This window comes from Hyperolius riggenbachi, chromosome 1 (assembly GCF_040937935.1).
Source record: "Hyperolius riggenbachi isolate aHypRig1 chromosome 1, aHypRig1.pri, whole genome shotgun sequence".
NCBI lineage: Eukaryota > Metazoa > Chordata > Amphibia > Anura > Hyperoliidae > Hyperolius > Hyperolius riggenbachi.
In genome coordinates, this window is record NC_090646.1 from 50,848,232 (window position 1) to 50,865,657 (window position 17,426).

General features: G+C 49.9%; 1 protein-coding gene across 1 annotated transcript in view; it reads left to right on the plus strand.

Moving 5' to 3' along the window:
* Positions 1 to 7,646: 7,646 nt before the first annotated feature.
* LOC137551286 (vomeronasal type-2 receptor 26-like) overlaps positions 7,647 to 17,426 on the plus strand; it is a 62,810-nt gene continuing 53,030 nt past the window's right edge. Inside the window, exons 1-2 of the mRNA XM_068271336.1 lie at positions 7,647 to 7,883; positions 16,346 to 16,636. Coding sequence (XP_068127437.1) covers positions 7,647 to 7,883; positions 16,346 to 16,636 — 528 coding nt within the window. The remainder of the gene's footprint in view (positions 7,884 to 16,345; positions 16,637 to 17,426) is intronic.

The following is a 17,426-nucleotide window of genomic DNA, read 5'->3' on the forward strand; positions in this document are numbered from 1 at the left end:
AGGCTCCACCCACTTTCTTTAATCGCATTCACCCAGTGATCAACTGTGGCAAGTTTGAGAACCCTGCGATTAACAGTCTAAGAATGGCTGCAGTTTACATTTTCCCATTGAAAATGAACGGCTGAAATTTGATTGGCTGTTTTATGCTCCGCCCACTTTTCCTAGATTTGTAACCTCAGTCACCAAGTGACCAACTGTGCCAAGTGTGGGGACTCTGGCACACTTGGCACAGTTACTGGCAGAATGGCAGCCTTTTACATTTTTTCCATTGACTTGAATGGGTGAAATCTGATTTTCTGTTTGTAGCTCTGCCCACGTGTGCAGGGGGGCCGCGAGACCCTCAGAACATATCATCCCAGGTAGTAAGGGATCTGTGTACCAAGTTTCATTAAAATCGGTCAAGCCGTTTTCGCGTGATCGCGGCACATACACACACACACACACACACACACACACACACACACACACACACACACACACACACACACACACACACACACACACACACACACACACACACACACACACACACACACACACACACACACACACACACACACACACACACACACACACACACACACACACACACACACACACACACACACACACACACACACACACACACACACACACACACACACATACATACATACATCCGATTTTATATATATAGATTGCTAGCAGGCAGAGAGCCGGCAATGATTTATATGAATCATTGCTAGCAGGCAGAGAGCCGGCAATGATTCATATGAATCATTGCTAGCAGGCAGAGAATCAGAATCACTTTATTTCGCCAAGTACAGCAGGAGCTGTAATCGGAATTATTTGTGGTTCACATGGCATAGACAGAGTATAAGACAGACGCACAGCACGTACAATGTAAAAAATGCAGTTATCAGATCATATTGTCCATTTCACTGCGGTGCAAAAAAACGCCCAGAAAATAATAACAATAATAATAATAATGATGGTAATAATAATAATGATGCAGGTAGTAGCCCGAGTCTATCTGGATAGGCCAGGCAGGCCGCAGCGGGGACCTGTCGATTGACCCAGCTAGAGCCCGATGGTATGCGGGCCCAACAGGGGGAGGTTGGAGTTCAGTAGCCGAACAGCTTGGGGGAAGAAGGTGTTCTTCCGCCTGGTGGTTTTGAATGGTATAGTCCTGTAGCAACGGCCCAGCGGGAGGAGCTTGAAGTAGTGGCTGCCTGGGTGAGAGGGGTCACGGGAGATCATGGTGGCCCTCTTCCTCATCCTAGCGGAGTGGAGGAGATCGAGAGGTGGAAGAGGAGATCCGATGGTCTTCTCTGCGTCCTTTATGACTCTCTGAAGTTTGTGTTTGTCGCTGGCCGTCGCACCAGCATACCAGACAATAACTGAGGAGCAGAGGATGGATTCTATGGTGGAAGTATAGAAGCTGGTCAGCAGCTCCCTGGGCATGCCAAATCTCTTCAGTTGGCGCAGGAAAAACAGCCTCTGCTGAGATTTGTTCTGGATTTTGGAGGTGTTTTGCTCCCACTTCAGCTTGTTAGTGAGAGTTGTGCCGAGGAACCGAACAGATGTCACCTTATTCTGTACCCCAATGAGGACAGGTGGGAGGGGGGTAGGGTTCCGCCTGAAATCTACCACTAGTTCAACAGTCTTTGCTGCGTTGAGGACTAGGTTGTTGTCTTTGCACCAGTTGCATATTCTCACGACTTCGCTGCGGTACTCCTGCTCCCCGTTGCTACCAATAAGGCAGACGATAGTGGTGTCATCTGCAAATTTGATGACTTTCACAGAGTCAGCGGATGGGATGCAGTTGTTGGTATAGAGGGAGAACAGTAGAGGTGACAGAACGCAGCCTTGTGGAGCCCCTGTGTTGGTGGTTCAAACGCTGGAGAGGTGGTTGCCGAGCTTCACCTGTTGTGTTCTGTTAGTCAGGAAGTCATTGATCCATGCGCGAAGAGTGGGGTTAACTCCGAGCTGCGACAGATTGGCGAGCAGCAAAAAAGGGAGGAAGTTCCGCACGAAATCCTAGGTAGAATGTAGTCCCAATTTTAGTCCCAATTTTATTAGAAAAATATAAAAGCTGAACAGCCTGGTAGCTGTTGGCGAGCAGGATGTCTGGGCAGATCGTGTTGAATGCTGAGCTAAAATCCAGGAACAGGATCCGAGCGTAGGAGGCAGGGATGTCTAGATGCTCAGTGATGTATGCCACGCTGGCATTGATGGCGTCCTCCACGGATCTGTTAGCCCTATATGCAAATTGGAGTGGGTCTAAAAGGGCGTCCGTGGACCTCTTCAGGTGGGTAAGAACCAACCGCTCGAGGAGTTTCATGATGTTCGAGGTAAGGGCCACTGGTCGGAAGTTATTGTGCTCGGTACTGCCTGTTTTTTTTAGGACTGGTACAATGATAGACTTCTTAAAGCAGGAGGGGACTATACCATCCGATAAAGACTGCTTAAATAAGGAGGTGAGCACCGGGGCTAGCTGATTGGTGCAGGATCTCAGGCAGGTAGACGACACTCCATCTGGGCCGGAGGATTTCCTGGGGGTCAACTTATGGAGGTGCCTGAGTACCTCTGATTCCAGAACAGCGACAGGAGACCAGGCGGCAAGTTCACCCGAAGGGGGGGGGGGGGGGCTGGCACCAGAGTCGATGCTGTTTGGCCCACGGGCTGGTTGGGATGATGCTTGAATCTGCAGTAGAACTCGTTGAGCTCCTCCGCCAGTAGAAGGCTCGGGGTCGCCGTTTGGGGTACTGGTTTGAAGTTCGTGGCTGCTCTCAGGCCCTTCCATACCTCCCATGTGTTTGATGACTGGAGGCAGAGCCTCAATTTATCGGCGTAGGCCCGCTTTGCAGATCGCAGTTCTTTTTTCAGGGCATACCTGGCCTCTCTGAATTCCTCTGAGGAGCCCGACCCGTAAGCTTCCTCTTTGCGTTTCCGAAGTCGGCGAAGCCTGTCGTTGAACCAAGGCTTGTTATTGGGGTAGACTCTGAAGGTCTTGGATGGGATACACGTTTCTTCGCAGAAGCTAATGTAGGAGGTGACATTCTCGGCCCATTCATCAAGGGTGGGTGCCTCCAGAGTCGTCCAGTCAGTGGTTTCAAAGCACGCTTGGAGCTCCAGTTTGGCCTCTGCAGTCCATTTTTTAGTGGTTTTGATGATGGGCTTAGAGGTCTCCAGGAGCCTCCTGTAGGTGGGGATCAGGTGTATTGTGTTGTGGTCAGAGTTCCCCAGGGGGGCGCCTTGGATGGCCTTGTAGGCATTCTTATAGACCGTGTAGCAGTGGTCCAGGGTGTTACTGTTCCTGGTAGGGCAGGTGATGTGCTGCTTGTAGCGGGGCAGCTCGTGCCGAAGGTTCGCCTTATTGAAATCGCCCAGGATGATGAACAGGGCCTCCGGGAGGGCAGTTTCCCACCGCGAGATGCAGTCGCTGAGTACATGCAGGGCAGTCCTGGAGCATGTGTCGGGAGGGATGTAGACCCCAACGAGGACAAGGGAAGAGAATTCCCTTGGGGAGTACTGAGGCCTGCAGTTTATGGCAAGGAGCTCAACATCTGGGGTGCAGGCCTTGTGGAGAGTGGTGGTGTTGGAGCACCAGCAGGTGTTTATGTAAAAGCAGATACCGCCACCCCTCGTTTTTTCGAGAGGGCAGCGTCCCGGTCTGCTCTTAGGAGGGTGTAGCCTGGAACATGTAGAGAATTGTCGGGGATACTGTCGCACAGCCAGGTTTCGGTGAAACAGAGAACAGGGGTGTTCTTGCTGATCTGGGGTTTGCTGTTGAGTAGGAGAAGCAGCTCGTCCAGTTTGTTGGGGAGTGAGCAGACGTTTGTAAGTAGTATGGCAGGGACAGGCGTAGGCCATTCCTTTTGAGACGGGCCTGGGCCCCCCCTCCCTCCTTCCTCTGTGGCGGCATTTGCTTGGTGCTCGTTTGGTGGCGAGGTAATTGATGTGTGCGGTGACAGCATACCACAGGGAAGAGCACGGAGAGGGCTTTGGGCTAACCGGGGGTTCCCATTTGAGAAGGGCCTGTGTGCTGATGGAGAGGGTAGACCGTCCGAGGAGGTTGCAGCACCCCTCAAGATTGGAGCAGGGAGGCAGTGGGTAAGAGGCAGAAGTGCCTCACCTGATGGCGCTGTAGTGGGGGGCTCTGTGTGCTGATGGTGGGGACGATATCCCGTGCGCATGTCCGTGAAGGGCACGTGGAGACCACGTGGGCTTCGGCCGACGTGGCGGAGATCAGTAGTCTGCAGCAATGGCCCCTGGAGATCCTTCATCTGCCGGCTTCAGCAGCGGCCTTGCCAGACAGCTGGGCAGGTGGCCTTTTTGCGGTGGCTGTGTGGGCAGCCCTGTAGTCCTGAGGCGGCAGCAGCAGAGAGAGTCCCAGCTTGACCGGAGGCAGGCCAGGCAGAGCGGACAGAGCGGAGTCTACCTAACCTCCTCGCTGGGCGGGGTGTTGACCCGGAGGTCAGGTTGAAGCTGAGCAGGCCGGCCATGTGGGAGACGTACCTCGGGATGGGAAGGGATCCGAGCGGCGGCAAGGAGCAGTAGGGCCCGTGGCAGTGGGCCCCACTGCCACGCAGCGGCAGGCTGTGTGAGAGTGGTCCGAGGGAGCATTGGCAGTCGGGGCCCACGACAGAACGCCCGAGGCTGGGGTTGCAGCGGCGGCCTGGATCCGGGGAGTAGTGGCCGGACAAGTGTGCTGTGGATGGGAGACGCCGTGGAAGTGAGATGGATGCAGGCCGGAGCGGGGACCTGAGCAGCAGGCTGTGTGAGGGCGGCATCAGGCAGTCAGGCAAGCATCAGGACGCCAGAGGCTGGAGTTGCAGCGGCAGCCGCCTGAATCCAGGGGTTTGCAGCCAGGCGGTCTGTGGACAGGACAGCTCCTGTGTGTCCGAATGTGGAAGGCAGGCAGGAGCGGCAGTCGGGCGGAAAGCTGCTAGATGGGAGCTTTCCACCTACATACTCAGGTATAGAGGGCTAATTACAACTATCACTAAAAATGCTAAAGAGAAAAACGCTAAAAAACTATAAGAAAAACACAAAAAACTGCCTAGATGTGGGAGCCATGTGACAGAGGCGACCTACGTGGGCGCCATCTTGGTCTCTAGAACCGTCAATGATTCATATGAATCATTGCTAGCAGGCAGAGAACCGGCAATGATTCATATGAATCATTGCTAGCAGGCAGAGAACCGACAATGATTCATATGAATCATTGCTAGCAGGCAGAGAACCGGCAATGATTCATATGAATCATTGCTAGCAGGCAGAGAATGATTCATATGAATCATTGCTAGCAGGAAGAGAACCTGCAGTGCAGTGAATATTAATTAGCCATGTGGCTAGGCAAAATAGCGGACTCTCCCCTCCTCCTCTCCTGCACACAAAAAACAATAAAACAACATTACTGAGCATGTGCAAACAGTCTAACGTGGCTAAAACTGAGTGTAACACACAGCATGCTGCACTTTCATTGAACATGCAGCGTTACACTGTAACGCAACGTGGGCACTGTGAACAGCCCATTGATTTTTCATTACTGTGAGTTGGGCTGCATTACAGGCTGCTCTAACGTGCGCCTGTAACGTCCCACTGTGAAAGCAGCCTTAAAGCACTGTGCTTGAAAACCGCCACAGCCTGCACTCTGGCCATAATGCGCACCAGTCCAGCATGGCTATCACTACACAAACAGCTGTTTGCTGTGCGTTACACAGTGTCAGTGTGAAGCAGTACTCTAATTACACTCCCTGATTGATGTATACACATGCAAGATGTTTTAAAGCACTTTAGGCCTGCAATTTAGCCAGGGACGGCACTAGACTTTTTGCCGCTTGAGGCAAACTTAGAAAAAATCGGCGCCCCCCCTCTCTCCTCAAGCCATGGGTGGGGGGCCGCAGAGCTGGAAGGGGTAGCAGGCAGGAAGGGGGTATTGGGCAAAGTGGCGGGGAGTGGGGTTGGACCCCCCCTCCCTCGCCAGGGTCCCCTGATCTGCGCTCCCCATCTAGCTTTAAAAAGTTAAGTAGCAGCAGCTACTAGTAAGAGGCAACGGGCGGGGATCACTCACCTCTTCTGCGTTCCAGCGTGCGTTCCACTGTCGTCACTTCCTGCAACGCCGTCCACTGTGTTGTAAGTGGACGGCGTTGCAGGAAGTGACGTCAGTGGAGCGCACGCTGGAACACGGAAGAGGTGAGTCATCCCCGCCCATTGACTCTTACTAGTAGCGGCTGCTACTTAACTTTTTAAAGCTGGAGGGGGATCGCAGATGGGGGACCCAGGTGAAGGAGGGGGTGGGGTCCAACCCCCTCTCCCCGCTGCTAGGCCTAATACCCCCTTCCTGCCCGCTACCCCTCAAGCTCGGTGGCCACCCCCCCCCCCCGCACCCACGGACAGGTGGGTGCCGCCCCCCCAGAAGTGCCGCCTGAGACAAATGTTTCACCCTGCCTCATGAACGGGCCAGCCCTGAATTTAGCATGCAATGTGATTTCTGCCCTTAAAACGCTGCTTTGTGTCAAATCCAGATTTTTCCCCGGGACTTTTGGCGTCCATCCCACTCATCCATGCCCCCCTCCAGGTTTTAGACACCTTCAAACATCTTTTCCATCACTTTTGTGGCCAGCATAAATGTTTTTAGTTTTCAAAGTTTGCCTCCCCATTGAAGTCTATTGCAGTTTGCGGACATTCATGCGAACCAAACTTTTTGCGGAAGTTCGCGAACCCGGTTCGCTAACCGAAAATCGGAGGTTCAGGCCATCTCTTCCAGTGACCCAATGATCAACTGTACCAGGTTTGAGGCTTGTGTCATTAACATTGCACGAATGGCAGCAATTTGAATATGCCCTTTGAAAATGAACAGGTGAATTTTGATTGGCTTTTTTTAGACCACACCCACTTTTCTGAATATTAATCCCAGTCACCCAGTAACCAACTGTGCAGAGTTTGAGAACCCTGCCATTAACAGTCAAGAAGGGCTGCAGTTTACATTTTCCAGAGGAAATCTGTTTTGACTCCACCCACTTTTTGTGACCTTGACACATAGTCACTCAATGACCAAGTTTGTGAGCAGTTTATCCAGCAAAGAAATCTGATTGGCTATTTGTTGCCCAACCCCTTTTCTGAATTTGAACCCCAGTCACATAATGACCAACTGTAGCAGGTTTGAGGCCTCTGCCATTAACAGTGTACGAATGGTAGCAGTTTCAATATTCCCCTTCTATTGTTAAATTACATAACAATTTTTAAAGTAAATATCTTTTCGTTATTATTTCCTGGCTGTTTTAAAATGATATTTATAGTTAAACAAGTTTGACAACAATGTTTATCATTATCAGATTTCGTTATCCACCAGCGCCATTTCGTTATCCAGCCGGTCCCTTTTTTCATGCACGCCTTTGATTAGCTAATTGAACGCATTCCTGTAAAATTTAAAAACTGCTCATGTTCCTCAAATGTCACTGCTAGCAATCAACAAAGTTAAATGTTGCAATATTACTACTATATGTATGGTAGGGCTTATAGTAGTTATTCATTAAAAAAGTCATTGATTTATATTTTCTGTACATACTGTACACAGCTAGTATGACAGTATCATTTTTTTTAGTGTCAGCAGGAAAGAATACAGGAATCTTCTTGCATTTAAATTTGCCATTGATGAGATGAACAGGAACCCAGATATTCTGCCCAATATGACTCTGGGATATCATGTGTATGATTCCTGTGGAAGTGTGAATAAGGCTATAAAAGATGTTCTGCAGATCCTGTCTGGACACAAGATGACGGCTCCTAATTACTCCTGTATGGAACATGGAACAGTAGCTGGATTTATTGGTGATCTCCAATCTTCTACCACTCTACGCATAGCACAGTTACTGAGTTTATTTAAATATACACTGGTAAGTGCAACCTGGTGTCTATTGCAAGTGTTAGAATCGCCAACACAGGGGTTCCTCCAGAGTTGAACAACTGGGTCTTAGGCCCCGTTCACACTTGCGTTTTTGAGAAAAATGGACCGGAAGTCCGGACCGGATCCGGACCGGACCGGACCCGTACGGTTCCTATCCGGATCCGGTCCGTTTGCATATGTATTTCATCAGGTATGAATACGGCTATGAATACGGCTGCGATCCGGATCCGTTTTTTTAAAGAGATAACACACTATATAAATTCCTGGGGTCTGGGAGGTCAGCAGAAGCGCAGGGGTCATTGTTGGAGAGAGCTTGACGTGTGTAACGATCGGTGAAGCACAGAGATGATCTGATTACCGGTGATCTGCAGTATCACTGGGAATACAGGTGTATACCAGATTATACGTGATCTGCAGTATCACCGATAATCCGATATACCAGCTAACCTCTGTTCACCTGAGTAGAGTGTAGTGTTTGGTGTAACAGTAACACTTAAGAGGACTAGGCCTCAGAGCAGTGAGGAGTACTGCACGGATTCCTTCCGCAGACCTGAACTCTCCAAGGCGGGAGGAGTCAGGCTGAGAGTAGGGAGGATTACCTGAGAGTGACCCTATGGAGGGAGTGTCACTAACAGGACAAGGAACCGCCTCTAATAGTAAGGTCGGTTCTCGAGGTCGGACAAGCCAGGTCGTTAACACACGGACAGATAAAGTACAGATACAGTAGGTGAAGGCGGAGTCTTAGGTACAGGCAGGGTTCAGCAACAGGGTATCAGATATATCGGGGTACAAAATCAAGAGGCAGAAACAGAGTCTAAGGACGAGCCGGGGTTCGGCAACAGAGTATCAGAATGGCAAGGTACAAGATCAGAGTTCAGGAGGATAGTCAGGCAGGCAAAGGGTCATAACAGATAATCACAATAAAACTAGTACTTTAAGATAACAGAATCTAGCTAAGTGTAGGATTACAGCTCCAGCTGGGCCCGGCACACTTAAGGATCTGACTACAGGTCTGAGTGCTCCCACATATGTGATCGCAATGCCAGACACCAGAGAAATGACCAGCCAGCAGTATATATACACAGGCATCTCTCCAGCACCACCCCAAGTGCTGGACCAATGAGGAGTGGAGCCAGAGTCAGCTGACCAGCCTGGTCAGCTGACTCACTTCTGGCTGTCATATAATCCCTGCCTGAGTGCGCGCGCGTCACTCTAAACCTAGAGGGACTACGTGTCCCAGCCACACCAGCACCGCTTTGCGGAGTCTCCGCATTGGGGCCATGCGCGCTAACCGCCGCGTCCAATGCGGCGGTTTCTCCGTGCTCCGCCATGCCTTGCACGGAGACAGCCGTCTCACACTGAGAGGAGGCGGCTGCCTCTCCGTGCCCTGCCACACCATGCGCGGAAAGAGCCGCCTCCTGCTGAGTCATGGCGGCGGCTCTTCCGCGCTTCTTTACAATGTGAAAACCATAGAAAAGGTCAAGGGTCATAAAACAGGTCATAAAAACAGGTGACAGGTCATAGGTCATACTGACTTGTGACAGGTCATAAAACAGGTCACAAGGGTCATAAAACAGGTGTGGCCTATGCGTTTTACCATAGAAAACGCATAGGAAGTGGAGTTTAGAATGTCCTGTTTTTATAGCCAGTGTGTTCTGTGCTTTCCGTTTCCCATTGGTTTCTATTGCCGGATGGTGCAGTCAGGCTCCGGTCCGGGTGCGTCGGCCGGATGATCCGGACCTACAAAATAGAGCATGTTGGAAAAGTGTCCGGAGTCCGGATCCGGTCCGGCTCCGGTCCGTACGGAACGGACGCGTGGGTACGGCCGCATAGACTTTGCATTGCTATGCCGAACGTCCGTTCCGTTTGTACAGTATACGGTCCGGATTCAGCACGGCGAATCCGGACAGCGATCGCTAATGTGAACCGGGCCTTATAGCTGCACAGAACAAAGTGAAACAATGTAACTAATTTACTCAGGATTGCAAAATGAATATACAGCATGATATGGCATACATACAATTAAGCCACCAGGAAAAGAAAGGCTTTAAAAATACTATGCGTGGCACGTAAGGGTAATTTGGGGCCCTGGAGGTTGCTGGACCCCAAATTACATCTCCGAGTATTTAACGCCACTGGGGAGTTTTGCGGCAGCATGGAGAGCTGTCATTCGGCTTGCCCTGCGCCCAACTCACCGGCGACACACATATACGTACACATATTTTCAGCCAAAATTTATTTTAAAAAGGGGCCAAAATTGTATAAAAAGGCATTTTGAACGGAGTCAGAAAAAAAAGTCAGTGGCATGGCAGAGGGGCCTCAATCTCAAACTTCCCCCCCCCCAAAATACTTTTACTTTTATGTAGAGGCTTTTTTAAAAGTGTAAATGTAAAAAAAAAAGAAATGCTTCTTGCGCAGTGTCAGCCTTACACTGCAACACTAATTTAACAGTGATGTAAAACCCTTATGACAATGGCTGGTGAGGTGACAACATTTTTAAAGTGGAATGCAGTCACAAAATATGCTGTTTGTGCAGTGTGGAGCTGGCATTAACACTGCACTGCAAAGACAGTGATGTTTTGTAAATGTTTTGTGTATAAAGTCAGGAGACAGTACTAGTGTTGGGCGAACACCTGGATGTTCGGGTTCGGGTCCGTTCGCCGAACATGGGCCAGATGTTCGGCATGTTCGGCCCGAACCCCGAAATCCCCCGAACATCCCGCTTTTTGGGGCCCTATGGGGTCGCAGGCATAAGGGGGGAGCATGCCCCGGTCGCGGGGGGGGGGGGGGGGGGGGGCGGAAATTCCCCCCACCCCCTCCGCTAGCGCTCCCCCCTCTGCCCGCTTCCCCATACAAAAATTTTCCGTAAAGTTCAATAGTACCTTCAGTGGCTGGCTGGCACTGTGGTGTGAGCGAGTAGGAGGAGTCCGAGTAGGACGCGTTGAGGCCGGGCAGCGGGCGATTCAGCGGTAGTACCCTTGTGGTACTTCCGCCCTTTCTCTGACCTCACGTCCTCTGCATACGAGGGTACGCGTCACGCGTACCCTCGTATGCGTCATCACGTAGAGGACGTGAGGTCAGAGAAAGGGCGGAAGTACCACAAGGGTACTACCGCTGAACCGCCCGCTGCCCGGCCTCAACGCGTCCTACTCGGACTCCTCCTACTCACTCACACCACAGTGCCAGCCAGCCACTGAAGGTACTATTGAACTTTACGGAAAATTTTTGTATGGGGAAGCGGGCAGAGGGGGGAGCGCTAGCGGAGGGGGTGGGGGGAATTTCCGACACCCCCCCCCCCCCGCGACCGGGGCATGCTCCCCCCTTATGCCTGCGACCCCATAGGGGGGCAGTATTCGGCCGAACAGGGGCCCTGTTCGGCCTGTTTGGCTGGGCATTGAGCTGTTCGGGCGAACCCGAACTAAAAAGGCCGAACACCATGAGGTGTTCGCCCGAACTCGAACATCACCCGAACAGGGTGATGTTCTGCAGAACCCGAACAGTGGCGAACACTGTTCGCCCAACACTAGACAGTACCAAAGACGGGACAAGGTCCTCCAGCACCCAAGGCTGAAACACCAAAGTGTGCCCCACCATCCCTCCCACCCCAGCCGTCACACACTGATTGCTATTAGACTAAGAGGCGCTCCAGTACCCCCAACACCTTAATCTCTAATTATCTGGCTTGCAGTCATTGCCATGTATCCCTTTTTCTTATTTCTCTCTGCTACAAACACAATAGGGGAATGATAGCTGAGTGAGTTGTGCGCCCCCTCCTACACTGTGCCCTGAGGCTGGAGCCTCTCTCACCTCTGCCTCAGTCCGGCACTGGACAGTTCATTTTTAAAATGCAGTGCGAGAGTGGAGGTTACTTTGGATGCTGAGGATTAGGCTGCGGCAGGCACCAGAACTTGGGTTGTGAGTAAAGCTGGGTCTTGGGTGTTACTTCTTGGGTGTTACTTAGGGTGCTTAGGCTTCAGCTGCACCAGACACCAAAGATTTAAGAGTTTGTGTTAGGTGTACATAGGAAAAAAGCTAGTGTGAGGCATAGTTAGTGTGAGGTATCGGTGGGGGAAGGTAAGCCTAGATTGTAAATCTTCGGGCAGGGCCCTCCTCCTTATGTTTCCTACCTGTTCACTAGAGATGGCCCGAGCGGTATGAACATGAACTTGTTCTAGCAAACAATACGGATTCGTGTTCGCGGTCGAACGCAAACTTTATGTGAACTCGACCCAGCCCCTATACTACATCATTGAGCTAAACTTTCACCCTCTACATCACAGTCAGCAGATACATGGCAGCCAATCAGGCTGCACTCCCTCCTGGAGACACCCCCCCCCCCTTATAAAATGCAGCAGCATCTGCCATTTTCTCACTCAGTATGCTGCTGATATTAGTGAGAGAAGGGAGAGACATTGGAAAGATAGGGAAAGCGATAGTTAGGAGGTCTGTTAGCTTGCTCCTTGCTGATATTTATTGCTGAAAAGCACCCCAAAACAGCTCTTTTGAAAGCTAATGTTCTTGTGATGTGTGTTTTTTTCTTTGTGTGGCCCACTGACACTAAATATACAGCCCTGTCTGTCGCAGCTGGCCCTTACTAATTGCTATACTGTGCCAGGCCCAGCACACATTTAGTGTCTACCTTTTCACTGCACCTGTGTGACTGCTGCACATTGTATTATAATACCAGTCACTGCATAACTTTCACTGCATCTGTGTGACCGCATGCTGTTTTATATATCAGCAGTCAGTGCATCCATTTTTACTGCACCTGTGTAACTGCACATTGTTATACCAGCAGTCACTGCATACCTTTCACTGCACCTGTGTGACTGCACATTGTTATACCAGCAGTCACTGCATACATTTTCACTGCACCTGTGTGACTGCACATTGTATTATACCAGTCACTGCATACCTTTAACTGCATCTGTGACTGCACATTTTATTATACCAGCAGTCAGTGTATACCTTTCACTGCACCTGTGTGACTGCACATTGTATTATACCAGCAGTCAGTGTATACCTTTCACTGCATCTGTGTGACTGCACATTGTATTAGTCAAGTCAGTGCATACCTTTCACTTCATCCCCCCCCCCCAATATGGACAAAACAGCAGGCAGAGGGAGAGCCAGAGGCAGGCCCCCCGACAGGTCTGTTCGAGGTTGTGCTGTTGTGATTCCGTGTTCAGAAGGCACGTGCTATCAACTCCCAAGATTGTAAGGACATAGTTGACTATTTAACACAGAACACCTCATCTTCCGCAGCCACCAGTGCTACTACTAGCACCACATCCGCTCCATTTGACACTTTGCAGGAGTTATTTGATGGGGAATTAACTGATTCACAGCCATTATTGTTACAACAAGATGAAGGCGCTAAGCAAGTTACACCACCTCATATGTCTGCGTTAGGCGTCAGTATGGACGTAAGGTGTGAGGATGATGATTTACCTGCTGTTGGTGCAGTTTGTGAGGTGTCTGATACAAGCGAAGCTGTCGAAGATGATTATGATGATTATGATGATGATGATACTATCATGGATGTCACGTGGGTTCCCAATAGAGGAGATGAACAGGGGGACAGTTTGGAGGGGGAGTAAGAGAGGAGTAGGAGGAGACGAGTTGCTGAAAAAAGCAGGGGAAGTTCGTCGTCAGACACAGCTCGTTGCATGTATCGCCACCTATGGACAGCCAGCCAACATGCCCTTCAAGGTCAGCTGCTGCCGCAACTACCACAATGACATCATCCCAGGGCTCAACGGTGTGGACCTTTTTTTTGTGTGTCTGCCTCAGATGAGAGCAATGCCATCTGTACTCTCTGTCACCAAAAGTTGAGCCGTGGAAAGACCAAGGCCTGCGTAGGGACAACTGCCTTAGGAAGGCACATGATAAAAAAGCACAAACTGCAATGAGAAGACCACCTGAGGAAAAGCAGCTCACAAAAGCAAAGCCACCCTCCATCTCCTCTTCCTCCTTCAGGTTCAGCATCTTCAGCCACTTTATCCCTTGCACCTTCACAGCCACCCTCCTCCACTCACCTTGAGCGGTTCCTGCTCCTCTGCCCACAGCAGCCAGGTGTCCGTGAATAAAATCTTTGAGTGGAAGAAGCCTATGTCTGCCAGTCACCCCCTTGCCCAGTGTCTGACAGCTGGGTTGGTGGAACTGTTAGCTCACCAGCTGTTACAATACCGGCTGGTGGACTCTGAGGCCTTCTGAAAATGTGTTGCGATTGGTACACCGCAGTGGAAGATACCAGGCCGCAATTATTTCTCAAAAAGGCAAAACCCAAACTGTACCGTGATGTTGAAAGGCAAGTGGTGTCATCTCTGGCAAGTGGTGTCATCTCTGGCACATATGCTTTCTTCCTGGAGCGTGCCGTGTGTAGAGTGGTGGATCAAGCTGTGGAGGAGCGTAAATAGGAAGAGGCGGAAGAGTGGGAACAATCATCAGCAGAACCAGATGTTTCCTCAACACCTGCAGCAGCACAGAGGAGGGGGGAGGAGGAGGAAGAGTCATCTGGGGAAGAGAAATCAGATGAGGGATGCGTTGTTGTTTTTTTAGGAGGAGGAGACGGAAGAACAACAGCAGCAGGCATTGCAGGGGGCTTGTGCTGCTCACCTTTCCTGTGGTATTGTTCATAGCTGGGGGGAGGAGGAAAACTTACCCGACATCACTGAGGAAGAGCAAGAGGAGATGGATAGTACATCGGCATCCAACTTTGTGCAGATGGCATCTTTCATGCTGTCCAGCCTGTTGAGGGACCCCTGTATAAAAAAACTCAAGGGGAATGACCTGTACTGGGTGGCAACGAGACCCTCGGTATAAGCACAAAGTGGCAGAGATGTTACCAATCACCAGAAGGCGGAAAGGATGCAGCACTTGCACAACAAGCTGGCAAGTAAGCTTTACAGTGTGTTTAAGGGTGATGTCACAGCACAATGGAATAAAGGTGCCACAGCCAGTAATCTTCCGCCTCCTTCTTCAATGTCCACACAGGCAAGGACAGGACGCTTCAGCGATCTCATGGTGATGTTGGACATGCAGACATTCTTTAGTCCAACTCCTTGCCTTAGCCCTTCCTGATCCACCCTCCACCAACACCTCGACTGGCAGGTAGCTGACTACCTGGCCTTTACTGCAAACCTAGACAACAGCGATGAACCCCTGGACTACTGGGTGCGCAGGCTTGACCTGTGGCCAGAGCTGTCACAGTTTGTCATCCATCTTCTGGCTTGCCCTGCCTCAAGCGTCCTGTCAGAAAGGACCTTCAGCGCAGCTGGAGGCATTGTCAGTGGGAAGAGAAGTCGCCTAGGTCAAAAAAGTGTTCAGTACCTCACCTTTATCAAAATCAATGAGTCATGGATCCCGGAGGTCTACTGCCCACTAAAGACTAAGTCAGTCCCCACACACAGCATCTCTGCCTGCACACCGTGTGACTGCCTGCCCCAAGACTAAGTCGGTCCCCACACAGCATCTCTGCCTGCAGGCGGCTTGACTGCCTTCTCCGCCACCACTAACAGGGTCCAGGGTGGATTCCTGAATTTTTAAGGCCGCTGCTAGCAGCAGCCGCTAACAAAAACAATAATAATTTTATCTGGTTTGTGTACATGCCTGCCTAATTTTTTCTGGCTGCACTGAGGCTGCAACAACAAAACAAAAGGCATGTACATGTTTCAATTCCCCTTTGTAATTGTTACCTTGCCACCGTGAAGGGGCTTGTGTATCACAATGAAGCAATGAACGCCAGCTATATGAATGGTTTGGGGGGCACACCCAAGATAATAAGGTCGTTGCTTCATTGTGGACAGACCAAATTCGATCAGCTGGACATTCACTGTTGTTCTATCATTGAGCTACCTCAGCCCGGCGACCATATGGGCTTGAAAACCGCCATCACCTGCACTCTCGCCATGGTGTGCATGCAGTGCATTACACAGTGAGTTTGGTCTGTCAGTGTGAAGCAGTACACTAATTACACTAACTGATTGATGTATGGACACGCAAGATGTTTTAAAGCACTTTATGCCTCCAATTTAGCAATGCAATGTGATTTCTGCCCTTAAAACCCTGCTGTGCATCAAATTCGGATTTTCCCCGGGACTTTAGGGTGTGTATCCCACTCCACCGTGCCCCCCTCCAGGTGTTAGACCCCTTGGGTCTTTTCCATCACTTTTGTTGCTAGAATAAATGTTTGAATTTTTGAAAGTTCGCCTCCCCATTGAAGTCTATTGCGGTTTGCAAAGTTTGCGCGACCCCAAACTTTTGCGGAAGTTCGCGTTCGAGGTTCGCAAACCTAAAGTCGGAGGATCGAGCCATCCCTATTGTTCATTAAATGTGCAAAGAGAACATTTTTTACTGTCCAGTGAAGAAAAGGGATTATTGATAAGTGATAGCAGTAATAACATAGAACCAAGGTGACAGTGTATAATGAATGTAACTTTGCTCTACCAGGTGAGTTACGGAGCCCGGGACATCTTGCTAAGTGACAGAAAGCTTTATCCCAACTTTTTCAGAACAATTCCAGATGATAACATTCAATATAAGGCAATTGTAAAGCTGCTGGAGGCATTTAAGTGGAATTGGGTCGGGATTTTGGCATCAGATGATGATTATGGAGAGAGGGAACTCCAGCAACTGAGCAAGTATCTGGCCAATCAAAGAATCTGTATAGCATTTAAGATTCTTGTGTCCATTAAAAACTATAACCGGATACCTCCAGAATATCAAACTTCCACCACAGAAGTCATAATTATTTGTGGAACCTTTAGCAGAACTTTTTACACATTTCTGTATAATGCTGTCAGCCATTATGTAAGAAAAACATTTATCTTTCCCAATTCTTGGTCAGCGGATGATGACTATTTTTATTTCTGTAACTGCAGTTTGGCATTTTCATTCCCAACATTCTCTGTCCCTGGAATGGAGGAATTTATCAGCAGCTATGTGTCAAATACTAACAAGGATGATCTCTTGCAGGAAGATATATTGATGATTTATTATGGGTGTCTATCAGGAAATACACTGAAGGACAAACTGATCCCACTGACAACTAGACGGTCACTACATCACTGCCCCACAAGGGAGAGGATACAATTGGATTTTTCTGCTAAAATGACCTCACATAAAGTGTACATTGCAGTGGGTATGATGGCCCAGGCTTTGGAAAATATGTACATTTCACTAGTTACAAGTGAAACAATAGATACTTTGAGCGTGTATAAACAACCACACAAGGTAAGCGATAAGTAAATATACTCTGTAATATTTGGGGAAGTTAGGAAGTGTAAAGGTCCGTACACACGCCGGACTGGAGGCAACGACGGGTCCGTCGTTGCCTCCTGCTGGGTGGGCGTTTCAACGACAGTCGGGCGTGTGTACGCACTGTCGGCGGACTGATACGGCTGCTACTGAGCGATCCGACGTGTGTACGGACCTTTAGATCCTCTGTTGGTCCTTTGTTGCTTTTTTTGTCCCTCAGATGACACCCGGAGCATTGTTATGCACTTAAAGAGGCTCTCGAGGTAAGTATGCC